We start from the raw sequence: 25,069 nt of genomic DNA on the forward strand, positions 1-25,069 counted from the left end.
CCATTTATGTCTGGTATGAGAATGTATCAGCAGATCGGAAACACAACTTTGATTACATTATTGTAAACTCAATGTTTGATCACACAACTCAAATCATTTGCTAGACTCTGCTAATTTATTTAATAGCTATGGAAACAAATGAATCTCAGAGGTAGCCTAAATATTTTAGTTTACTTTTTCAGATGACAGTTTTTCATCCCCTTCCTGTCCAGATGTGTTGATGTTGAATGTTTGTGATGAACTGAAGGATGAAGTGTTCCTTTACGTGTTGAGAAAGTTCTCCTACTTCTTAATCTAAATAGTCTTTAAAAAGCCTCTCGGATCAGCTGGAAAATGCATCGTCACAAAGCTGAAAACAGGGCTGTTTTTCTGACACCATGAAGACTTTTAAAACTTTTTAGAGATACGTGGTTCTCACAGGACAGCGACGCTACAAACAGATGATGATCTTATAGATAATGATGCATTACTGTAGATTAAACTACCCAACAGCATATAAAGGAGTTAAAATGAGCACAACCTTAAACATCTACAGCAATAAAATGCAACATAGACATTATTGCAGCAGGAATATTAATCCAGAAACATCAGATATAACAGGGAAACACTGACAGGGAACACTTTACTGCACAAAGAGTACTTTTCGAGCTTGATACTTCAAGTATATTTTGCTGATAATACTTACATATTTTTACTTAAGTAAGGTTTTGGATGAACAATTCACCAAATCTGGTAGAAGATACAGTACATGGTCAGGAAGGGGATGAACAACTGAACCTCTGAGATGTAGTGGAGTAGAAGTAGTATAGCATAACATGGAAGTACCTTCAATTTTAAGTACAGTTGAATATGTAAATGTACTTAGTTACATACCAGCACCTCCATCATACTAGATTTCTTGAACCAGTTTAATGTTTTGATGATACATATTACAGGACACACACAAGCTTAAAGCTTCAGCTTTTAATAACATTTCTCCATATACAAACTGGATACAGTGATATCACTCTGCCGTTATAACTTCCACCAGAGCAGGCGTAACGTGAGTGAAAGCGTGTGTGTGTGTGTGTGTGTGTGTGTGTGTGTGTGTGTGTGTCGGTGATAACAGAGAATGCATATTCTACACACAAACACACAGAAAGAAATGTAAGTAAAGTGTCTTGTTTGAGCCTGAAATGACACATAAATATGAACAACATATTTGGAATGATATTTGTTCCCTTGGTGCTTAACGTTTGAGCTGTTTCATGTGCAGAACGAGGCATTAAGAGCTTGAGGTTTTCAGCGTACAGGTACAGTGGCGATATGGTTTCTGCTCATCAACCGCCTGGACACAGCGATGCATTTTTTTGTTCAGTTTCTGTGAAGTTAGACTTAATCCCAACGCTTCTACAGCCAAGTTGTCCCTGACAAATAAACCTGAAATAAATAAATAAGTTAATGCCATCACCTTCCATGTATCTGGTATTTACCTCTCTCAGTTGGCTCTGGCTCGATGGGAATTAGGCTAAATGAGTGCGTCTCTGACGGAATGAAGCACGAAATACACACAAAACGTAGTCGTTTTCAAGGCGCAGAAAGCAATGCAGCTCCTTGGACGACAAACTGAAAGCACTTTAAACACACTGAATCTTCTTTTTGTTGGAAATGAAATTGGAAAGTGAGTGTTCAAGTAAAAATGTCTTGTTTTACCTGCTTACCGCAGGATGGTGTTTAATGAATCAGTTAGCTAAGAAGAAGAATCATGGGTTACACTTTACTTGAAGGTATCTACATCAGTGACATGACATTGTCATGAACGTGTCATAAACATACACAAGTCATGAATGTTTATGACATAACGCTTCTTTTAGTAAGTGTCAGTCGGTTTTTGTCATGACAAGTTATGGTTATGGTTATGGTTAGGGTTCATGTGTCATGACTGTGTCATGTGTTCATGACAGTGTCATGTCACTCTTATGTAGATACCTTCAAGTAAAGTGTTACCGAATCATGTAATACCCTGTTTGTCAAGTTAAACTTTATTGATTGGACTTTTTTTTTTTTAGCCTACTGAGTGATTCTGCCTCTGGCTGCTTTCATATTTATTTCTGATATGATAGTCACATCTGCTCCGTTCTAAACCAACTCACTCATCAGTTTATGGCGGACTCCGATGGCGTCATTGTCCTACTACAAATTTCTGCAAGCCAACTTATGCAGTGATTTAAGCTTGAGCAGAGCTGTACACCCCACAGGAACATTTGTTTGTTGCATTAATTGTTTGTTGTTGTAATACTCATTTCGGGCCCCAAGAGTACACCATTATCCCAATTTATAAAGGACAGCTGAAGCCATGACATGGGAGAGAGAGGGGGAATTACATGCAGCAAATGGCTGCAGGGCGGAGTCGAACCTGCGGCCGCTGCGTCAAGGAGTAAACCTGCTCTATCAGGTGAGCTACCCAGGCGCCCTAATTAACCCAATTTTTGTCACTTGCCAAAACTTTTTTCACAGATGAAAAAACCCCTGTACTGTAGGTACATTGTGAGAAGAATCTAGGGCCATGTTCATGCAACCTGGTATCTTTATTCAAATACAATACATCCTGATTATGTCTAAGACACCTGCATTAAAACGTGCAAATACACATACACACTCAGATGTATTGTAGAGCTAAAGAAGAGGACTGTGATCAGAAAAACTAAACAAAAAAAACGGATGACATGATGAGAAAGAGGGACAATGAGAAGATAACTCACTTGGAGTTTGAAAGGTGTTGCATGCTGTATGAATATTAATATACTGACTTGAATGCAGCCAGGATCACATTTGCATTCAAACAACAAATGTGGACACATTTATCCAATAAAACACTCATTAACAGATCAAGTTTTTTGCATCATGAAAAAGCATTAATTGGCCAGAGCCCATGAGCTCATTCAAGACACACTCGGCAGCAGAGATGGGTTGCAACCAGGGCTTGACATTAGCACCCGCCCACCCGCCAAATGCAGGTAGAATTTGGCAGTGGCGTGTAACGCGGTCACTCATAACTAGCCACTTTGGCTACGCTGCAGACATCATTCTTACTGTCATGTCTCCCTCCTTCCCGTCTTTCCTCTCTGTGTTTTGGTCCTGGGACGTGTTGTTATGTCTCAGCATATTGTTTGTAATTTGAAAGAGCACCATGTGATGGTGCTCTGCCACCCTGTGTGACTGAATAAAAACATTTGCAAAATATATATATATATCTCATTTTATGTAGTCTTGATTTGAGTGTGTATACAGTGGTCATTTAGTAAATTGTAGCACACCAGTCAACTTTAATAGCGTTTTAAAAGCGTAATTTCCCACATAATTGTGGCTAGTGACAATGCTGAGTGGCTAGTAACTTTGGGATACCACTAGCCCTAATGGCTGCTGAGCAAAAAAGTTAATGTGAAGAATGTGGCTGCATCAATGCCCTCCCACCGGCTCCGACACAGTGCTAGGACACCTGGTGGTTTGTCTGCTGCTAGCTTGTGCTCCTGCAGAGCTGGAAGTTGATCTGCTATTTATAGGATGTAATGTCACACATGTAGCTCTGATACAAGGCTGATAAAAAATCCTGCCGGCTTGTGGAACTGTGAGCTTCCAATTGAGTGATCACAGTTGTAAGTCAGTAGTTTGTTAGGGCCCAAAATAAGACAAAAACCAAAACAGACAGATCTTCAGAAAGCGGGCAAAAGTGAAAAGAAATAGTTTGGAGTGCAGGTTATCAGCGGGGCATCGAGAACTAGTTCTGAATTCGAATCAGTTCCAAATTATTATCAATCAATTTTTTTGTTATATGGGGTGCTTTTTCAATTCAGCTTATCAATTCCTGAAAATAACACGTGGCTCTACAGTGTCATCACATACGCATCATGATTACAATACGGCAGACAGGAGTGTCACAAAAGATACCGACTACGTTTACCTACACACTAATATCTCAAAATAGATACGGGTCATGTAAACAGCAGATTTCTGAATGAGGCCTTATTCCGAATGCAGCATTTTTGATTAAGACGTGGGATATGGCGGTATTATTCTGGTTTTAGGAGCATTCTTGGACAAGTGTACTGCGCATTTGGAATATGCGTCTAAATTGGGTGGTTTTACTGCAGTTTGAGACAGTTTACGACCTGTTGCCTCTTTGCTCTGTGTGTTGTATACATAGACAGTTAAAGAAATTGACAAATCAACGCCGTAGACTTGCAACGGAGACCAGTGAAGTTTATTAGAAGCACTTTTCCGGTGAGGGCTGAGCGTTACTGTGCAGCCTCCAACTGAGAGAGACGACGTAAATGTGACGTGAGCAACCTGTCTGAAAGTTGGAAGTCTTCTGGTAGCTGTGCCAAGAGAAATCTCAATCATTCCCAATCTTGCAGAGACGGAGAGCGTAGGTATATGTAAGGAGATAACATGGACACAGGCTAATTATTGCTAACTAAAATGCTAGTTAACATTAGTAATTAAAATTAAACAGCTTCTCCTGTACTATACGGTAATTCCTCTACAATGCGACAGTAAGTCGCGTGGTTATGACACAATGGTTAGCCTATTTTTACAAAAACGTCTGCTACAGAGCCATAACGTGAGGTACAAGGTAATGGAGCCTTTTATACATTGTCGTGTTTCTTTAGAAATAAACAATGGACAAATAGAGTCTTTAAACGCTTCAGATGTAAAGTTATTCGCTGTCAAAGTGGTGTCAAAATGAATGGCATTCAATGGGATGCTAATGGCGGGTGATGGAGCAAAATGGCTCCATAGTAGGTACGCTTTGCGGAGGCTGGCTCACCCCCTCGGTTGTACACGAACCAACAAGCCAACAGTTTGCAAGGCTGTTTACCATGTCCATCATCTTAGTTCAGCATGTTAGCATGCTAACATTTGCTTAGTACAACTGAGACTGATAGGGAGGTTATTAGTTTTGCAGGTATTTGATCATAAACCAAAATATTGAACAAATTGTAATTTTGACCTGATGATGAGTAGGATTCATTCTCTAAGAACCATGACTGTCTGTTCAAACTGACAGACAGACAGACAGACAGACATTGCCATACCTTGCCACTAGCACCGCTGAAAACTCTTAAATTGGGAAAGGTGAGAAAAACATGAACTGCTCTTATAAACCAGCGCTGCAGCCTTTGTGTGGAGAAAGCAAAATAACAACCCAGCATGAAAAAACAACACAATGTACGAATGAATAATGAAGTTAAAGAGAAAACAGACATTCCGTGTGATTATTAGGCCAGGAAGTAGAAGAATTTTCTTATGTCTCCTGTCATGTTTATAATGCCTCAAAATCAGCTAATCTTTGCACGTCAGACTCCAGTAAAAACAAATGTAAAAACGGCAAAAACTTATTAAAGAATACTTTTATCTTTATTTTACCTTTTAATCAAAAATAATCACAAAACACCTTTTGGCAGGTTTATGGCAGGCAGCCCAAAATCTGCACACAAATAAAATATAGGCGGTTTTGGCATATTTTGCTTTCTTTTCTTACTGAAATATTTCAGGAATCTGAGCAAAGACTCAATAAGCACTGGAATTCGATAAGCAGAATCAAAAGCGAGGAAAAATCCAAATCTTGACGTAGAAGATGTACACCTTTTCAATCCTCTGCACCCAATATATCCAGTGAAAGGTGGGAGCTTTTTCTGCACAGGGCAGTTCAAAATTAACTTTTTCGTCCTAGGGCTAGTGAATGATTACATTTAACCAGCCACTCAATAGATCACCATCGTTCTTTTGATTAGTGGGTAAAGAAAATCTACCAGCCACTTGCATATTTTACCAGCATTTGGCAGGTAAATGGTGCTAATTTTGAACCCTGGGACAGGCGTCAGATCAGACAAGACAATAACATCCCTTGTGTCGCTCATCAGGCAGCTCAGGATGGACTGTGGATTTATTGTATGTGCAAATTCTTGCAAGAGGCAAATCAGGTGCAACAGGAATGAATCTACAGTATATATGATGCTACACCATGAGGGGAATGTCAGTGTGTGTGTGTGTGTGTGTGTGTGTGTGTGTGTGTGTGAGCTGCTTTACATAGGGAATGTGCAACTGTGTGTGTGTGTGTGTGTGTGTGTGTGTGTGTGTGCGTGAGCCGCTTTATGTTGGGAATGTGCAACAGTGTGTGTGTGTGTGTGTGTGTGAGCCTGCTTTACATAGGGAATGTACAACAGTGTGTGCGTGTGTGTGAGCCGCTTATGTAGGGAATGTGCAACAGTGTGTGTGTTTGTTCGTTATTCATTAAGTCGCCGTTTGTCCAGGAGAATTAGTATTATTCAGAGCTATTAACTCGGTCAGTCAGCTGTACAGCTAGCAGCTTCTCTGTGCTCAACTCGTCTCTCTAAAGGAGTCCCACTGGACCCAAAAATGCTGCCACCAGCTTGCTTTCAGGGACAACCTGGAGAAACTCACACTAAATAAAAGCGCATTGACATCTTCAAGTTCCCTAAAACAGCAGACCTTCACTTTTCTGTTTTTTTTTTTTGTTTGTTTTTTTAACTGTGGTTGCTATGTACAATAGAAGGATCTTCATATATTAATATTCTTCATCTTTCCTGTTTTTTTTCCTTCCTTGTTGTCGGGTCATTATTTCCATACACGTTTGTCCTTTTTCGTAATCATAGAGTATTTTCAGTATTTACATTATAAATTATTACACAGTCTTGTGATAAAATAAATAACTTAAATCCAATGGCCGTGGCTTTTGCAGTGTCTATTGCATGAATGGGAAACGGGAGGGATCAGATGTAAGACGAATGGAGCCTCGCATCTTGATGCTTCAGGGCTGCAGACCAGGAGGATAAACGATCTCCGTTTGTTTGATGTAGTCTTTCTGCGGAGAATCACGGAGGCGTGGGGTGAAGGCGGGGGGGGCAAAGCACCAGGGATAAACTTCCTAAGCGGCACAAGGTGGGAAACCCTCCATAAAGCTGGATGCGTTTCCCACCCAAGTGGCCGACGTGTGAGTGAAATCCGTAGGGAAAAGGGTTCGGGTCGTGTCGGGTACAGAGGGTTATACTGGCGGTTTAATACTGCAGTGGTAGGTAGGGTACAGTGTCTGGTTGTTGGCCCTCAGTTTGACATATTTGAGGATCGGTGGAGAGATGGATGGAGGGAGGGATGAGTGCAAAGCTTCTCCTCCAGCTATACCACCGTGCCGCTCGGAGAGTTCCCGTTCTGTGCTGTCAAGTTCTGATCAGAGAGACAAAACATAAAAAGGAAAGTTAGACACTAGAGACAATCAGACCGAGAAAATCTGTACTCCACTTTAAAGTGCAAGAAGATAAAAAGCCAACTTTGCTCCGGAGAAGAGAGGCGAAATCATCTCCAACTGTTGAGTCATTTCTCGCAGTCTGAAATATCCACCAGCTGAAATATCTACTCAAAACAAACTGATTACTTACTTGCAATGAAGGAATATCAGTGAACTAACCTGTTATTATTATTATTATTATTATACTTACAACAGCAAGTAGGCTAAAGGCTAATTACCATTTCCATTACATTACCATCATAATGAACGTCCTGATAGTAGGGGTGGGAATCACCAGAGGTCAAGATACCATATTATTGCGATTTTAAACATATTGCAATATTCTGCGTTATATAGAAATGTATTACTTTTTTCCAACTTCAAATTTTTCCCAATTTCAAATGATGCCCCCACAAGGAAACTTTGTCAACATCTGTTATGTCTCTGTTTGTTCATCTCACCTCACTTCTATTGCTGCAAAATGGGATTTTCAAGCAGACAAACTGACCAAGACATATATTAATAATAGATTGATACTTGGCGTCTGCGTATCGATATAGTATTGCCACTGAAAATACCGCGATACTATGCTGTATCGATTTTTCCCCCCACCCCTACCTGATAGAAGTAAAACCACACTGCAGATTTCTCTTCTTTTTTTTTTTTTAAAGATTAAAAAAAATTTTGGGGAATTTTAGGCCTTTATTTGACAGGACAGCTGAAGACATGAAAGGGGGGAGAGAGGGGGAATGACATGCAGCAAAGGGCCACAGGTCGGAGTCTAACCCAGGCCTGCTGTGGTGAGGAGTAAACCTCTATATATGGCCGCCCGCTCTACCAACTGAGCCATCTGGGCGCCCCACATGGCAGATTTTAAACAAGGAACTAAATACGAGATTGTATTATAATCCTTAAATGTAGAAAATAATTTCAGAAAAAAATATAACAATCGCCCTTCACCTATACATCAAACACTAATGGACATATAGCAGCTTAAAGTGCCCATATTATGCTCATTTTCAGGCATAATTGTATGGTGAAGTTGTACCAGAATAGGTATACATGGTTTAATTTTCAAAAAACACCATATATTTGTTGTACTGCACATTGCTGCAGCTCCTCTTTTCACCCTGTGTGTTGAGCTCTCTGTTTTAGCTACAGAGTGAGACTTCTGTTCTTTGTTGGGAGTCGCTAGCCGTTTCTCTAACTTCAGTAGTACAAGGCAGGATTAGCCGGGAGACTTCTATGGAGCTAAATCAGGGCCAAATGTTTTGTTAATTTGAAAAAAATATATATAGTTGAAAAACTAAAGCTTGAAAAAGCAGCCACTGTCGAGTTATGGTCATTCTGACAAACAGAGGTTAACAAAGACACTACACGTTAAAGTCAAAAAACTTGAGCTGGACACTGAAATTAGTGTAAAAACACCAGCTAGTGTGAAGCTAACATTAGTTAATGCTAACTTTAATGCTAGCGATACTTCATTTCCAGCTTTGTCCAGCTGTCCACCTATTTTCCCCTTTATGTGTTAATGACAAAAAAATGCCACTGCGGGGATAATGTCCCAAAGTATCTATTCAAAAATGCTAATATCTTTCACGTCTTAGCTGTGCGCTGGCGCCAGGGTTGCCTTGGCGGAGCGGATGCCATGCTGACTGCCGAGTGAATACTGTGGTGCATACATTCAAAGTCGTACGTGGAAGTGGGAGAAGTCATTGGTCCTGCTGAACTGCACAATCTGGCACAGTTTATTGCTCTTATAGTGTAATTGGTACCACGTTTTGTCCAAAACAGTTTTTTTAAATGGAACTTTGTCACTGGCACCAGTTTGTTTAGTAAAAATCACATGTATATGGTGGATAGAAAGCATTCAGTCATAGTTCTTGCAGTAACACAATTTCCTGAAGGCAACATGACTGAGGAGAGTCTTCTGCCTTCTTTGTTAGGCTGTCACTCATAATTCCACGCCCCTCTGAGTTGAAGCCACGCCCTCTATGCAAAACAATCAGTGCCAAAAGTCTGAAAATTAAAAAACCTGATCTTAAACAGAAAAAAAAGATTTGAAGCTGTAAAAAAAATAAGTTTTGAATCTGAAAACATGAAATGTGGAACTGAAAACAAAGTGAAAAATGAAAATTAATAATTTATTCAAAATAATTCCAGAATTTAATCTAAATTTTATTCAAACTGAAAGAAAAATTGGTACACTTATTTTTAGTTTGAATACATGGTTTTATTTTTTTAAAGTTTTAGACCAAAACTTAAATTTTCAATTTCAAGCTTTAGTTTTTCAACTATATTTCAAATTAACAAAACATTTGGCCCTGATTTAGCTCCATAGACTTCTTCTAAATGAGGGCGCACTTCCAACTTTGCGTGGAATACCTGCAGAACAGGGACATGGAAGTAGTTCTTTTGTAGATTATGGTGAACTTGTGAGTGTTGTAGCAGTGTTTTGCCATTGAGAACAAGGGGGCTAACCGCTAGCATGCTAGCGCTAGACAGTGCTAATCAAATATGCACCAAGATTTGGTTACTGTATTGCCTACTTCTCGCCTGAAATGTTTTCAGAAACATTTTTAGTGCACCGTTTGGCTGAAATACGACATCTCGTAAACAGGAAGTGAACAGGAGATACCACAGCCACTTTTCTCAGTTTTCTTTGGTCATGTACCTCCAATTTCAAAAGTGTTTGCTCCATTCTACTGCATAGACATCCAATTTTTATTTAAAAAACCCTCTTTCCAGCGGTAAAATACTTCTTTAACTGACTGAACGATAAATCAACAAATCAAAAAACACCATTATTCTTCAATCATGAATTTAATCATAATAATAAATAGTTAGTTGTAGCCAAAGCATTGACGTATTTCCTAATCCAATGTTTTTCACCTGAAAGGGTTAACTGAAGACTTACCGCCTTCCCCGGCCGTGCCCAGGTGCAGATGAGCCCCTCTTGGCAGGCGGTGATGATGCAGTCGTCCATGAACACCAGGACTGTCAGCCTCTCATGTGCGATCTTCTTGCACACCAGCGGCTCCAGCAGCGGCACCTCGTGCATGCGTGGGCACAGCGTGGTGCCCAGGACCTTGGCGGCGTCCAGCCGGTTGCTCCTCGGCGCCACGTTGATCTTATCGTTGCTTTTGCTGATGTTGCCCAGGCTGTGGTACCTCTTGTGCTCCTTCTCCACCCCACTGCTGCACCCGGACTTGTCCGACTTGCGCTCCTGGAGTGACAGCGTGGCGAAGCGGCCGATGCTGAATGGGGTACTGTTTCCTGCTCCGCTGCTCCCTCCACCTCCCCCGCCTCCCCCGCTGCCCTCCGAGGCGCCCTGGCCCTTGGAGGCATTTGCCACGGCAGGGTGGGGCAGAGAGTTGGAGCGGGAGAGGGAGCGAGGAAGTGGTAAGGGGAGGGTTGGCGGGTTGGCGGTGCCAGTGTTGGTGTTAGGCGGATGATGGTGCCCCTCAACCGTTGCACCTCCTCCCCCAACTGAGGTACTGTTGACCCCCCCGCTGCCTGAGTTGGACAGCGAGGGCCCAAAAGTGTTAGTAAAGGCGCGGGACAGCGGCAGGCGTGGGTATAAGACGTCATCTGTCAAGTCCCACAGACAGAACTGGGTGTCCTGGCCCACCGAGCCAAACCGGTATGTGACCGACGCCGAACCGCCACCTTTAGAGCTGTGCCGAGAAAGGCGCGACAACGTGCTGCTCGTTCGGACCCGGCCGAAGTGCATGGAGTTATTTGGTGCTCCCTGGTGGAGGTCCTCCTCGCTGCCGCTAAGCTCCATCGGCTCCTCATCCTCCAGGGAAGTCGTGAAGGGGTCAAACGCCACCACATTGACCCAGGACTTGTGGCCGTGACCTCTTGCAACCACACGACTTTCTGCAAATGACCAGACGGTAACCAGGTCATCCTCTCCGCCGGTAGCGAGATATTTCCCATCGGGGCTCCACGACACGCACAGAAGCCCGCCGAAGTAGCTCTTCATCACCCCCTGCAGCTCCATCGAGTCAAAGTGGAAAACACGCAGGCAGCCGTCCTGGCCCACGCACGCCACATGCACGCCATCCGGGGAGAAAGCAAACTCGTTGAGGCCTCCGTCGCCCACGGCCCATCGTAACAACGGGTTGCGCGGCGTCTTGGTTTTGCAGGCGTAGACGGTGAAGCCTTCTCCCTGCCGCAGCAGAGAGTACTGTGGGGCCGTGGTGCCACATGGGTGGTCCACGTTGTAGAGGTAGAGATGGCCGCTGGCATGGGAGGCCAGAAACAGGTTCTCAGACTTGGGAAGCCATTTTAGACATGTCACCTTGGATTTGTCTATCAACCTCTGGAAAACAGGAAGGAGGTGTACAGAGGAAACATAAGGAGAGAGATTTTGAGAAATATAGGAAAGAGGGGACAATGGAAGAGGAGACGAAAGAGTGGAGGAATGGGAAGATAAGGGTAAAAATTAAGATATTACAAACACTGTTTGTGCTTTGATGTGGACACTATGTCACCTCATTGCTAGCAAAATGTGTGATCAAACAAATCTATCGAGAGAAGCATACAGTACGTAGAAAGTAAACATGGGGAGAGAGAGAAGGTTTGCAGAGATCAAGGAACAAGCTGCAGCAGAGACGGACTGAAACCAACAGACACAGACCAGGGGATGGAAGATGAGGAAAAAAAAGATTTAAAAGAAAATCCCACAGAGGTGAACAGATTCAGGACACACCTAAACACAAAGTCTATCTGCATGCAGTCGTGCACACATGGCCCCTTCATCTCCTAAATTGAATTGGGAATCCCATTAAAGAGAAGCCCATTAAAAAGAAAGAGGCAGTTCAGGAGACGCAGTAAATGAATGTTAAAGGGATAAAACGCTGAAGACGTCTAGGCTACATCACAGCACCCAAACTAGGGCAGAAAAGAAATCGATACAAGAATGACAAATTACTTCTGTTGCATTGTAGCAGCAGGTTTTAATCACAACAACACACAGAGCTGCAACCCCCGCTACTTTAACAACACAAGAAGAAAACAGACAAATACAATACCTCCTCATTGAAGAGTTTACTGGTCTCCTTCTTGATGGGGTCGAGATACTGGACCTGTCCGGCTGAGAAACCTACGATGAGAGCTACACTCTCCGCTGTGGCAGAGTACTGGTTGAAGTCGTGACATGTTGGTTGAGTCCCCTTGTAGATCCTCTTGTCTATCGGCTTACTGAGGTCTACAGCCTGCAGATGAAACAGATTGGAGAAAGAGAACTGTGAAGCACGCCGAGAAGAGTCAATTTATCACAAAGTGGGTTTCAGGGACGTTCAAAAGGTCCTCGAAGGGGTTTCATTTGTTCCACAGGATCCATTTAAAAGCAAGAGTCCACACAACAATTTATCACAGTTACAGACATCTGCTGACAATGTATCTTACATTTCTGGGCCAATTTATCATTAGGTGATTTCTATTTTGACAAATGATCATCAAGCGTAGATGACAAAAAAAATTCCTTTGAGATATTTCCACAGCAGCTAGCTACAGCAAAGTTTTCTCCTATACAGGGAGAAATCCATCAAACAAGATTCAGAGACCGATGAGGTTTCTTTCCACCACAAAAGACCAGAAGGCAACATGGCTGCAGGAGTATTTCCAGAATGGAAACACTGATGCTCAGGTTGTTGGTGTACCCATAGACAGCCCACCGAAAGGCCACACAGCATCTCTGAGGGTTTGTTAAAGTCTATAGTCCTTGCTGCCAAGATTTAAATATACATTGCCTCGCAGTGCTTGAAGGGGGTCACAATCAACCATGACACTAATGAAAGAATATACTCATCGTGCCCTATAAAACACAATTTACTGGCAGAAAAACTGTAACGGCTAAGATCGAAACATTGTCCACGTCTGTCTTAAAAACAACAGTCAGGTGCCCATGTGAACATTGAAACAGGTTTTGCTTGTTGTAATCATTCCTCCTGTTCATAGAGATATCTTCCTCATGCGCTGCACATGTAAGTGGTGGGGGACAAAATCCACAGTCCTCGTTCTGCATGCAAAACAAACAAAGTGGCAACTTCAATAGCTTCACATGAAATGATTAGAGCAAGCTAAAACTGGTTTAGTGTTTGTCAATACATTCTTACTCCCAACTCATCACATACGACCGCTTGGTCAGGACCACTTGGCGTCATGTTTTTTAGGTGGGCTAGGGTTAAGGTAAGGCAACAAAACAACTTGGTTAGGTTTGGGAAAAGATATTGGTTTGGGTTAAAATAAGTATGTTTGTTAGGTAACTAACATACGTGATGTTAGTTAAGTATGTAACCTATGTAAGTTAACATAAGCTAAAATAAGTCAACGTTGACTTTTGGTTTCATACGAGACACGTACAGCTGTCTCCTGGGTGAAGTCCTGTGTTTGGTTGACCCATCCATCCACCCTGACCTATGTGGACTTTGTCGCTTTTTATACTAGGTCATCTCACAGCGCTGCAGCCGAGCGGTTGAAAGCCCGGTGCGTCTCGGTCTTATAATACATCCGTGGTCTTATACAGATGCTATTCTGGATCAGATCTTGAATTTAGGTATCAGAGTCAGTTGCAGGAGAGGAAAAACATATTGCTGCATCTGTGCTGATTAAATGCAATTGTGCCGGAGGATGATTTCATAGTTAAATCATTAGTACAACCTTAAAAAAACATCTCTTTTTAATATTCTTTGACATACAGTGGGGAGAACAAGTATTTGATACACTGCCGATTTTGCAGGATTTCCCACTTACAAAGCATGTAGAAGTCTGTAATTGTTATCATAGGTACTCTTCAACTGTGAGACGGAATCTAAAACAAAAATCCAGAAAATCACATTGTATGATTTTTAAATAATTAATTTGCATTTTATTGCATGACATAAGTATTTGATACATCAGAAAAGCAGAACTTAATATTTGATATAGAAATCTTTGTTTGAAATTACAGAGATCATACGTTTCCTGTAGTTCTTGACCAGGTTTGCACACACTGCAGCAGGGATTTTGGCCCACTCCTCCATACAGACCTTCTCCAGCTCCTTCAGGTTTCTGGGCTGTCGCTGGGCAATACGGACTTTCAGCTCCCTCCAAAGATTTTCTATTGGGTTCAGGTCTGGAGACTGGCTAGGCCACTCCAGGACCTTGAGATGCTTCTTACGGAGCCACTCCTTAGTTGCCCTGGCTGTGTGTTTTGGGTCGTTGTCATGCTGGAAGACCCAGCCACGACCCATCTTCAATGCTCTTACTGAGGGAAGGAGGTTGTTGGCCAAGATCTCGCGATACATGGCCCCATCCATCCTCCCCTCAATACGGTGCAGTCGTCCTGTCACCTTTGCAGAAAAGCATCCCCAAAGAATGATGTTTCCACCTCCATGCTTCACGGTTGGGATGGTGTTCTTGGGGTTGTACTCATCCTTCTTCTTCCTCCAAACACGGCGAGTGGAGTTTAGACCAAAAAGCTCTATTTTTGTCTCATCAGACCACATGACCTTCTCCCATTCCTCCTCTGGATCATCCAGATGGTCATTGGCAAACTTCAGACGGGCCTGGACATGCACTGGCTTGAGCCCCCCTGCCCTTGCGTGCGCTGCAGGATTTTAATCCATAATGGCGTAGTGTGTTACTAATGGTTTTCTGTGGTCCCAGCTCTCTTCAGGTCATTGACCAGGTCCTGCCGTGTAGTTCTGGGCTGATCCCTCACCTTCCTCATGATCATTGATGCCCCACGAGGTGAGATCTTGCATGGAGCCCCAGACCGAGGGAGATTGACCGTCATCTTGAACTTCTTCCATTTTCTAATAATTGCGCCAACAGTTGTTGCCTTCTCACCAAGCTGCTTGTCTATTGGTCTGTAGCCCATCCCAGCCTTGTGCAGGTCTACAATTTTATCCCTGATGTCCTTACACAGCTCTCTGGTCTTGGCCATTGTGGAGAGGTTGGAGTCTGTTTGATTAAGTGTGTGGACAGGTGTCTTTTATACAGGTAACAAGTTCAAACAGGTGCAGAGTGGAGAACAGGAGAGCTTCTTAAAGAAAAATTAACAGGTCTGTGAGAGCTGGAATTCTTACTGGTTGTTAGGTGATCAAATACTTATGTCATGCAATAAAATGCAAAGTAATTATTTAAAAATCATACAATGTGATTTTCTGGATTTTTGTTTTAGATTCCGTCTGTCACAGTTGCAGAATCGGCAGTGTATCAAATACTTCTACCCACTGTAAATAAGATTTTGAGCCCCTGAATTTTGAGGATGTGGAGTATAAATGAAGTGTTATACTGCATGAATGTTGAATGTATAGTATGGTGATGGTGACATCATGACATGTATCTTCAGTCTGTTGCATGCAAGCCAACTAAGCCATCTACACGTGTGCATCAGTCATAAAGATACAAATTCCTGGCAAATGAAGGCCATTTATTGTACTTTTGGAGTCATTTCATTATGACCCAGAAAAGATCAAATCATGAACAGTGTGCAGTGAAAGAAAACCCTTGACATTTAAGGAAGGTAGGCAGTTACAACAGTTTCCCTCATTGATCCATGTCACCTTAGAGGAGGAGAAGCTTTTTACATTTGTCCTCCAGTTCTCCTAAATGGGTTATTAGCATTCCTCAAGAAGCAAGTGGTGAAGCTCGCACTTCCAGCTCTCTAAAAACAAAGCTAGCAATGCTAAAAACAAGCTGAGTGAGGAGAAACTGAAGGACAAGTAAGGGATGTATCATCATGTGTGAGAAGTTATTTTTGTAACTCAGTAGGCCTATATTAAAAGCATTGGCAATTATACAGATTTTCGTAATAGTTTATTTAACGTTCTAAAACCATCTTTCAATTTATAAAAAACAATCAAAATCACCACATTTTGAAGATGCATGGTTTTTACTTGACAGGAAGGAAGTGTAATCTGAAAAGTATTTGTCAGCTGTTAGACAAGTAAAATATTTCCCTCTGAGATGTTGTGGAGTAGAAGTATAAAGTTGCATAAAAATGGAAATACTCAAAGTTAAATGTACTTTGATACAACCCACCACTGTTGAGGAGTAACAAATATGTATATTAACATTCAGAGGAGAATAAACAACCTTTAGATCACATCATTGAGTGGGCTGAAGTCAGTGGCTTCCTGTCTCTGGTTCCTGCTCGTATAGTAACACTGTTGCCCCCCTGCAGCGTCCACTGACACCCGTGGCATCCGTGTGCATGATGCACCATTCACTGTCTGTCTGTTCACACGCACATTATCATGTCGCATTGCAAAGCAAATAAAGGTATCATATGTGTCAAATGCTCGCCTGCTCTGTGCAGCACGAGCAGCCCAAGAACCTCGGTTTGAAAACATGATTAAATGGGAGTATCTAATTTGCAGAGCAGGTTAGCATGCTAAGCTAACCCTGACCATCCAATCTGTCATAGAGGAGGAGGAGAACAGGCTCACCTTCTTGATGTTGGTGTACGTGTAAAAATACAGCTCCCTGCCGATGTTGAAGCACACCCTCTCCGAGTCCTCGCTCGGGTCTTCGGGCTGCAGCTTGACCATAGAGACCCGGACGGGCGGCAGGAAGCCCACTGGAGAGGAGTTGGCTGCGGCATTGGAAGAGGAGGAGGCGGCAGCCGCAGCAGCAGCAGCAGCGGCGGCGGCGGCGGCGGCGGCAGCCCCCGGCCCCTGCAGCAGCCCGACCCCTCCGCCGGCTATCGAACCGGGTCCACCTCCAGGGCCCAGCGTCGCTCCAGCGGACGGACCCCGCGGCAGTCCGCCCCGCTGCTGCGAGTCCGAGAGGGTGAGCAGCTTGTAGAAGCCCTCTCTGGTCCGGAACTGGGATTTAATCTCATTGATATCCTTCAGAGCGCCGCCATCTCCGGCCATTTTTAGTACAAACAAGCCGCACAGGAAACTGATTTTTTGACCTGGAAATAATAACGCTACAATCAAAAAGTACTAGAATAAATATGTGAGAGGCGAAGCCGAGCAGCCGAGATCAGCTAGGCCGACCAGCACACCCGGTCTGCTCCAGTGCATTTTACACCAGTACTGGAGCCAAAACCTTTGCTGTCTGGCAAATAAACCCAGAGAGAAAGCCCTTCTGAGCCGGTGTAAGCATCATCCTCGAGTTCTCGACCGGGTCTCTGCCTCCGTTCATCCAGTGTGCGTAAAGTAACGTTACGTTCAATAAGTAACGTTACGTTCGATGATGCGTCGACGGCTGCTGCTGCTGCTGCTGCTGCTGCTGGCCCGGCCTTGCACTGCGCACTCCCACTGATGTGTCGGGGGCAAAGAGAGGGCATCCAGCCCCGGACAGAGTGCTTCATTTAACCGCCCAGCAAATGTGGAAGAAGCATTTATCCTTTACTTAAGAAAACGTACTAATACCACACTGTAAAAAATACTCTGTTACAAGTAAAAGTCCTGCATTGAAAATGTGTTTTGTATTATGTTTTGTATTTATTTATTATTTTTATATTAGGCCTATAGTAGGCCTATTGTGTCTCTGTTACTGTGATCATTTTTTGCTTCATGACTGTGCAGCACTTTGGCTCAACTGTTGTTTTTTAAATGTGCTTTAAAAATAAAGTTGGATTGCTGCATTGAAAATGTTAGGCTACTTAGGCTAAGTAAAAGTATGTAAGTATGATCAGGAACATGTACTTAGCGTAATCAATGCAGAAAAATCCTCACCTTTTAGAAACCGGAAACGATCAAAACAGTTCTGTCAATCAACTAAGTGTTTAATCGGCTAATCATTTCAGCTGTGGGCTACTTTTAGTCCTTCATATTGTTGGGTAGTTTCATTTATAATAAAACATCTTATTTTATAAATTACATGTGTTTTGTGCGCACAAATCTCAATTCGTAAAGTGACTAGTAACTAAAGCTGTCAAGATTAATGTAGTGGAGTACAATATTTCTCTCTGAACCGCAGTGCAGTAGAAGTAGAAAGTGGCATCAAAAGAAAAGACTCAAGTACTCCAAATATGTACTTAAGTACAGTACTTGAGTAAATGTACTTAGTTATTCACCCCTGCTGCCCAGTGACACCCAACAGGACCACATGATGTATGGTCAAGAAAAACATTTTACTGCACAATGTTAAGTAGGCCTACATTTATAATACTGACATACTTAGCCACTGGTTGTTGTTTTCAGGACGCAAATTTTCGTTGGTACCTCTAATGTAAAATGACTCGAGCATGTTATGAAAAGAAACAAGTGCCACCAGATATGTCTTGATTTGAATTGCAGAAATATGACATTGTCCTGCTCATATTCATCTGTTAAATATTTAAAAGATATTGCTGCCCCAGAGAAAATTAATTCAAATGAAAGATTTTTATGCACAACCAAAAATGGGATGCAGTGGCTTGAAATGAGATGCAAATGACAACAAAAAGCAAAGAAAAAACGGATTAGGTGCTCCTTGAAATAGGATTGGTAACAATTTTTTCCTATTGTTCTGACACCACATGAATACTGCACAAATGCTTTGCAATGTTAACAAAAGTGAGAACAAAAGTGTGTATTCGCCCTGTGACTCAGATCCACTCCAAAATTGAATGGGTTCTTCCTCGGCCCATGCTACACCCTTCCACCAAGTTTCATGACAATCAGTCATATAGTTTTTCTGTAATCCTGCTGACAAACTAACAAACAGACAAACCAAGTCTTAATCAGATCCTCCTTAGCGGAGGTAATAACTTTCACCTCTCATTTACCATTTCTGCTCCAAGATCGGTACAGTTCACCTCATCTTTTGATAATTAATTTTATTACAGTGTAACGGCAGTAAGAAGTGTGTATATCTGAAATACAGACCCAGGTTACAAACTACACAGTCCATCCAGTCTTTTATGCTTGTATGTGGCATATTCTGGAAGCCAAATGTTTCAGTCCCTGCAGGCAGCTGCGGTTGCTGTGATCAACTGAGATACTCCTCTGAAGTATGAGAGGAGGACCTTCCTTCACTGTTTGTTTAGGGTTTTCTCATGTGTCTGGATACTGGAGGTTGTTCTGGATCTCATACTTTGAAATCAGCATAAATAAGAGCGGACTTGCCCAGATTGGAAGCAACAACTCAACAATCCTCTTGGGTCAGCATGAATTTGCAACATCCTGCTATCACTTCTTTCTGACATACTGTATCTCCTCTTCTCCCATTAGAAAATAAAACACTGTGGCGTCCATGATCCCTCAGAGTTAATGATGAAAGTTCTGCATGGAGGCATTAGTGGGAGTTTCCCATGATGCCCTATGCCAGCAGACAGGAGAGTCAGGGCAGCATGACATAGTTCTCAGCAATTTCCAGGACGTACAGGTTGGACAGACCCACCGGGTCATCAGTCGAACGCGTCTCCAAGACGACCATCCTGCAGTGAGAAAGTCAGGGAGGTCAGAGGATGTCGAGCACTGATACAACCTGCATAAACTTAATGCAAATGTAAGTTATGATTGGATAGGGTGACGTAAATGTTTCTGTCCACGACGCAAATCTAGAATACAGGGTTCCCACATATTTTAATGGACATTTCAAACTTTTCCATGACTTTTCAAGGACCATTAATACAATTTCCATGACTATTCACAATGGATAACCCAAACAGAACTGTATAGTATACATTACTGTAAATGGTAATCATTGTGTGAAAATAAACAGCAACCTTAATCAACGTCAAACAGTTGTTAATGTTCATATTTGTAATGGATTTGATTATAAACTTTTTTCTGGCTGCAAGTCTAAAAATCAATGCGGCAACAAGTATGTAGCCTACATAGCACATAATATTTCATGGCTCTCTAATGGCCAATACAATCTAATGAGTCGGCAGTAGCAACGAAAGTCACTGAACAGTAGAGGTGTGAATCTTCACTGGTCTTACAATTCGATTATTCTGTCAACGCTTTGATCCGATTCGATATCACGATGCATGTGTGACCATGTCACCTTCTCAATATTATTATAAATTTCTAGACATGGTTTTCATCAACAAATTCAAGCAGTCATATATATATAAACTCCCCTTTTTATTGTATCTAATCTTAAAAAAAGACACTTCCTGTCAGGGTTTTGGTATTTTGTTCCGTTTTATTGTGGTAGTCTTGTTTTTCTGTTATGTTCTGTTTCCTGTTTTATTTTGTAGTCTGTCTTGTCTCCCTTGTCTTGTCTAGCTTACTTCCTGTCTCTGCCCCACCCTGATTTGTTTCACCTGTTGTGTCACCTGTCCAGTGTTAGTCCTCGTTACCTGTTGTATTTAGTTCCTGCTCTGTCTTTGTCTTTTGTTGGATCATTGTACGTTCTGTTGCTTGTGTTCTGTTGCTGTGTGTTCTGTTTGGTTTTTCTCGTTTGTCCTTGTCAGTGGATTGCTTGCCACTGTTCTATGTTTTTCCTGTTTTTGGGATTCTGCTTGTACCTGTTTTTGTATTTGCCTGCCAACCTCTGGACACCTTTTGTAAGTTTTGCCATTAAATTCTTTATTCCGTATAACTGCATTTGGGTCTTCCATTTCCTGTATCCCCTGACATCTGAACACAGCAAACAAAAGGCAAAAACTAAAAAAGCAGAGACCAGAAAATCAACAAGTAACATCAGTAGGCTATAATCGATTATGGTCTGTCACTGCATCGATGCAGAATGGTCCACGTCCGCATCGCGATGCATCTATGCAGTGATTCATTTCAACACCCCTACTAAACAGAAAAATAAATCCAAGCAACCAGACATGAACACGACGGCAAAGCGTGACGACATGCTGTACCTGTCGGACTGCACCAGTTTGTAGATCTTTCTGGGGTCGGTGGCTTCCTGCAGCACCTCAGTGAAACTTTGTCTTCTCCTCTGCCAGCCGTGACGCCACACTGCTAGCAGCGTGTCCTCAAAATACACTGGACCGGACAGACACAGTCAATGCTGGGTTTTAATCATCTCCAATTTTAACAATCACTGGTTTGCAATGGTGGAAGAAGTATGCAGATCATTCACTTAAGTAAAGGAACTGATACCACACTGTGAAAATACTGCACTACAAGTCAAAGTCCTGCATTCAAAACTTTAAGTTATGTAAATAGTATCGGCTAAATGTGCTCAAAGTATCAAAGTAAAAGTATTCATTGTGCAGCAGGGCTTTTAATTGACACCCGCCAGCCAACCCGTAACATTGTAAAGTTACTAGCCACTTTGGCTGGTGATGAATGTAGTGAATAACACTGCGTTTGTTTGAATCGGCCGGCTGCAGAACTGTTCCCAGATTTGTCTGTTTTCCGCCATGAAATTTGGGCAGTTTTGTGCGTTTGGCTTGGAAACGTAATCTTTCTGGCAACACTGCTTGTAGTACTTATCCTACATTTTCCATGAACGCTATGTTGTGACGTTTCGTATAACCGTTGGCTACGTGCCTCGCATGTGCAGTATCGATTACGAGCTACACTGAACTGGAGAAGACTTTCATGTATATCTGCCATCGACCCAAATAAAAAACATCCCTGTCAGTGTTTCCCTGTTATATCAGGGGTTTCTGGGTTAATATTCCTGCTGCATTGTGTATGTTGCATTTTACTGCTGTAGATGTTTAAGGTTGTGCTCCTTTATATACTGTTGGGTAATCTGCAGCAATGCATCATATTCTATAAGATCATCTGTTTGTAGCGCCGCTGTCCTGTGAGAACCACGTATCTCTAAAAAGAGACTCAGAAAAACAGCCCTGTTTTCAGCTTTGTGACGATGCATTTTCCAGCTGATCCAAGAGACTTTTTAAAGACTATTTAGCTTAAGAAGTAGAACTTTCTCAACACGTAAAGGAACACTTCATCCTTCAGTGTATCCCAAACATTCAACGTCAACACATCTGGAGATACGTGGTTTTTACTGGACAGGGAGGGGATGAAAATCTGTCTATTTATGAATATCTACCTCTGAGATGTAGTGGAGTAGAAGTGTTAAGTAGCAGGAATACTCAAGTAAAAACTCAATTTTTTTTACTTAGGCACTCGGGCACAGTACTTGAGTAAATGTTACTGCTGGTTTGTCACTGGATGTTCTCACCTATAGACTCAACATCATGAGAGAAGGTGGTCTCATGTGTCAGAGGCCTGTTGCTCTTCAGCTCCCCCTCCAGACCGACTATATGTACCGACTCTGTGGAGGAGAGAGGCTTAGTGCTGGAATACCACAGACAGATGCAGTAGAACTAGACAGAACATAATGTATGTTTACACGCTACTATAGTCCTATCATCAGTTATGGGCAGAGCTGAAGAGAGTACTTTCGACACTATAGCCACAGACGGAAAGAACCCCCCCCCCCAAAACAATATTAGGTCTGCTAGGTACAGACTTTAAAAGGAATTACTTACTTTCTATGAGGACGAGCAGGGAGCTGCTGTCCAACTGGTTTACTTGAACTACATCTGGGCAAGGTCTCTCTGTAAGGACACACACACAATCCAAATTTGGACCACTTTCCTCTGATTCTGGCTCTGACCATTGACGTTAAACTCAACAAATGAAATTATTTCTGCCACCTAGAAATGTTTACGTAGCTAAAACTACAATCTGGTAGATTACGAAAGAATAAAAGCCTCACACTTTGAGGTAAAGAGAGACATCTAAAGGATTTATTAAATGCAGAAAATATGCTGGGAAATTGGATCCTTTTGTTTGTAGATATTGCATTTTAAAGCCTTTATAATGGACGTAATAATGCAGAATCAACCTACCCAGGCCAGAGTTGGTGAACCAGGATGTGTTGGAGTTGAGGTTGATGTATTCCACAGTGATGGGCACGTTGGGGCTGGACCCCCGAGAGACGCCGATACACACCAGCGGGTACTCCTGCTGGGGCACCGTCACCATCTCAAACACCCGCAGAGGGTTGGGCAGGGGGAAGTCAAAATTCTGAAAAGCACAAAAGTCCACAGTTAAATCTCCTTTGGAATATCTTTGTGTGGATTTTATCTCGCATAGGGCAGCAAGCAAAGCAGATTGTTTTGTTAATGGGCACTTAAACCTGCAATCTTTTAGCCACAGCATGGTCTTTAACTGAGGGTCTTTTCTCAAAAGCAAAAGGTCTAAAGCTAACTCGTAAATTTATTAAGCGGCCATAAAAAATGTTATTTCCCTGCCAGCAATGTCAGTGTTAACAGCCCAATAAAAATAGCAATAACTCAAAGACAAAGATATGCTCATGGTATTGCATGGTACATTATCTCAACTCGCACATATTATTGTATTTTCATAATGAATGTTAGCGTTGGTTCTCCTTCATCACAGCATGTTATACTCTTTTAACATTCAAGCTTTAGTGCAGCAAAACATTTTGAACTTGCAGGTAGAGAAAAGGCTGAGATTGTAATACATGAAAATGCATTTTGACACATCGTACGGAGGCCTTGAGAGCTCAACGTGCTGCAAGTAGCACAACACAACAAAGGGAACTGTTTCCAGGTCCTGGTCTCATGAAATGTCTTATGAATAGCATGCCAATTTAAGCCATTTTGTGCATTATTACAACACATTTTATGCTTTCCATGTGTCATTCCACGCCATGTAGTCGCACTGGGCTTTCAACTGTAAACCCATCGGTGGCAAAATTAGACGCCCAGAGCAACTGACCCGGAAGTGAGGTGAAATAAAGAGCGAGAAGTCTGCATAGAGAGGGGGTCGGGGTGGTGGGAAGGTCCAACCAACACAAGACTTTCACCCAGGAGATCTCCTGATTGTGTCCCGTGTGAAACCAAAAGTCAATTAATTTACATTTGTAACTTAATTTCCTTAACAGACTTTTTTTTTTTTTTAACCCAAACCACAATGTTTTCCTAATCCTAACAAAGTACATTTCTAGCCTAAACATAACTTTTGTTTGCATTCACAACGTTAATAACGTGTTTAAAACTGCAACGTTAAGGGTTCCTGGTCAAAGCGTCCTTATGTGACGAGTTGGGAGTGAGAACGAGGCTTTGACAGGCGAAAAACAAAAAATGTGTCGTGATATAACACTCAAAAAGTGCCGTGCTATTAATACGCTTTCCCAAGGGATCATGCTGATCACTGATATATTAATGGGTCAGCAGTACTTTAATATTGTCTTTGGTTGAGGTGGAGCTAATTTTAACAACTTCATATACTTTTGGTAATTGAATCTGACTCTTTGAGTCACTGTATAATCCTGATATCTATATGAAATTGTTGTATATAGTATTGCAACTGAATTGGGACGTTGATTGCCTGGATGAGTGCCACATAATCAAGGATCAAACGCATTTTTCTGGAAGGACTGAATGTGTGCAGTGTCGTTAAGCAATTTGTTACATCGCGAGACCTGATATCACGCGATACTTCCTCATGCTGAGGCCGGCGAGGTGGTTTTTCTGCTCACAGGTGCTAGGGGGAAGTGAGACGACCACCATTCAACTCGAAAAAAGTCATATAACCATTCCAATGACTCTTGGCACTTGAGTAAATGTGTTTGATATATCCACACTAACATGTATATAGATGTCACCAATTGACCTAAATGAGCTGGTTCACTTCTACCTTCTGGAAATTTCAGAGCAAAGAATGATTTTTTTTATTTTTTTTTTTTTAAACAATGCAAGGTTTTTTTTATACACATACCTTAATGAGCATGAACTTGTGCATGGGCTCGTACCACTGCAGCAGCACAACGCTGGACTCCAGACCACAGCACAGGAACACGCAGCCTCGCTGCATGTTTCCTGCTGCAGGAGACAAGTCTTAGTTGGTATATCTCCTCAAACCAATCGACACAGTCTACTGTACAGGAATCTGCCTC

At 42.2% G+C, this 25,069-nt stretch overlaps 2 protein-coding genes across 3 annotated transcripts in view; both read right to left on the reverse strand.

Annotated features, from left to right (window-relative positions):
* Positions 1 to 5,374: 5,374 nt before the first annotated feature.
* LOC144515856 (WD repeat-containing protein 20) lies at positions 5,375 to 18,496 on the reverse strand. Its single transcript, XM_078247024.1, has 4 exons — positions 16,729 to 18,496; positions 12,325 to 12,507; positions 10,203 to 11,612; positions 5,375 to 7,224 (listed from the first exon to the last, which is right to left on the reverse strand). The coding sequence occupies exons 1-4, from the start codon at positions 17,155 to 17,157 to the stop codon at positions 7,177 to 7,179; spliced, it is 2,070 nt and encodes a 689-aa protein (XP_078103150.1). The 5' UTR covers positions 17,158 to 18,496; the 3' UTR covers positions 5,375 to 7,176.
* Positions 18,497 to 18,603: 107 nt separating this feature from the next.
* map4k1 (mitogen-activated protein kinase kinase kinase kinase 1) overlaps positions 18,604 to 25,069 on the reverse strand; it is a 44,635-nt gene continuing 38,169 nt past the window's right edge. The window contains exons 27-32 of one of the 2 annotated variants that reach the window (XM_078247023.1): positions 24,892 to 24,992; positions 22,995 to 23,172; positions 22,632 to 22,700; positions 22,322 to 22,414; positions 21,039 to 21,165; positions 18,604 to 19,652 (exon numbers count right to left, since the gene is read on the reverse strand). In XM_078247023.1, coding sequence (XP_078103149.1) covers positions 19,556 to 19,652; positions 21,039 to 21,165; positions 22,322 to 22,414; positions 22,632 to 22,700; positions 22,995 to 23,172; positions 24,892 to 24,992 — 665 coding nt within the window. In that variant the 3' untranslated portion in view covers positions 18,604 to 19,555. Of the gene's footprint in view, positions 19,653 to 21,038; positions 21,166 to 22,321; positions 22,415 to 22,631; positions 22,701 to 22,994; positions 23,173 to 24,891; positions 24,996 to 25,069 lie in introns of both variants that reach the window. The other variant, XM_078247022.1, reaches the window with a different exon arrangement.

This window comes from Sander vitreus, chromosome 3 (genome assembly GCF_031162955.1).
Source record: "Sander vitreus isolate 19-12246 chromosome 3, sanVit1, whole genome shotgun sequence".
Lineage (NCBI taxonomy): Eukaryota > Metazoa > Chordata > Actinopteri > Perciformes > Percidae > Sander > Sander vitreus.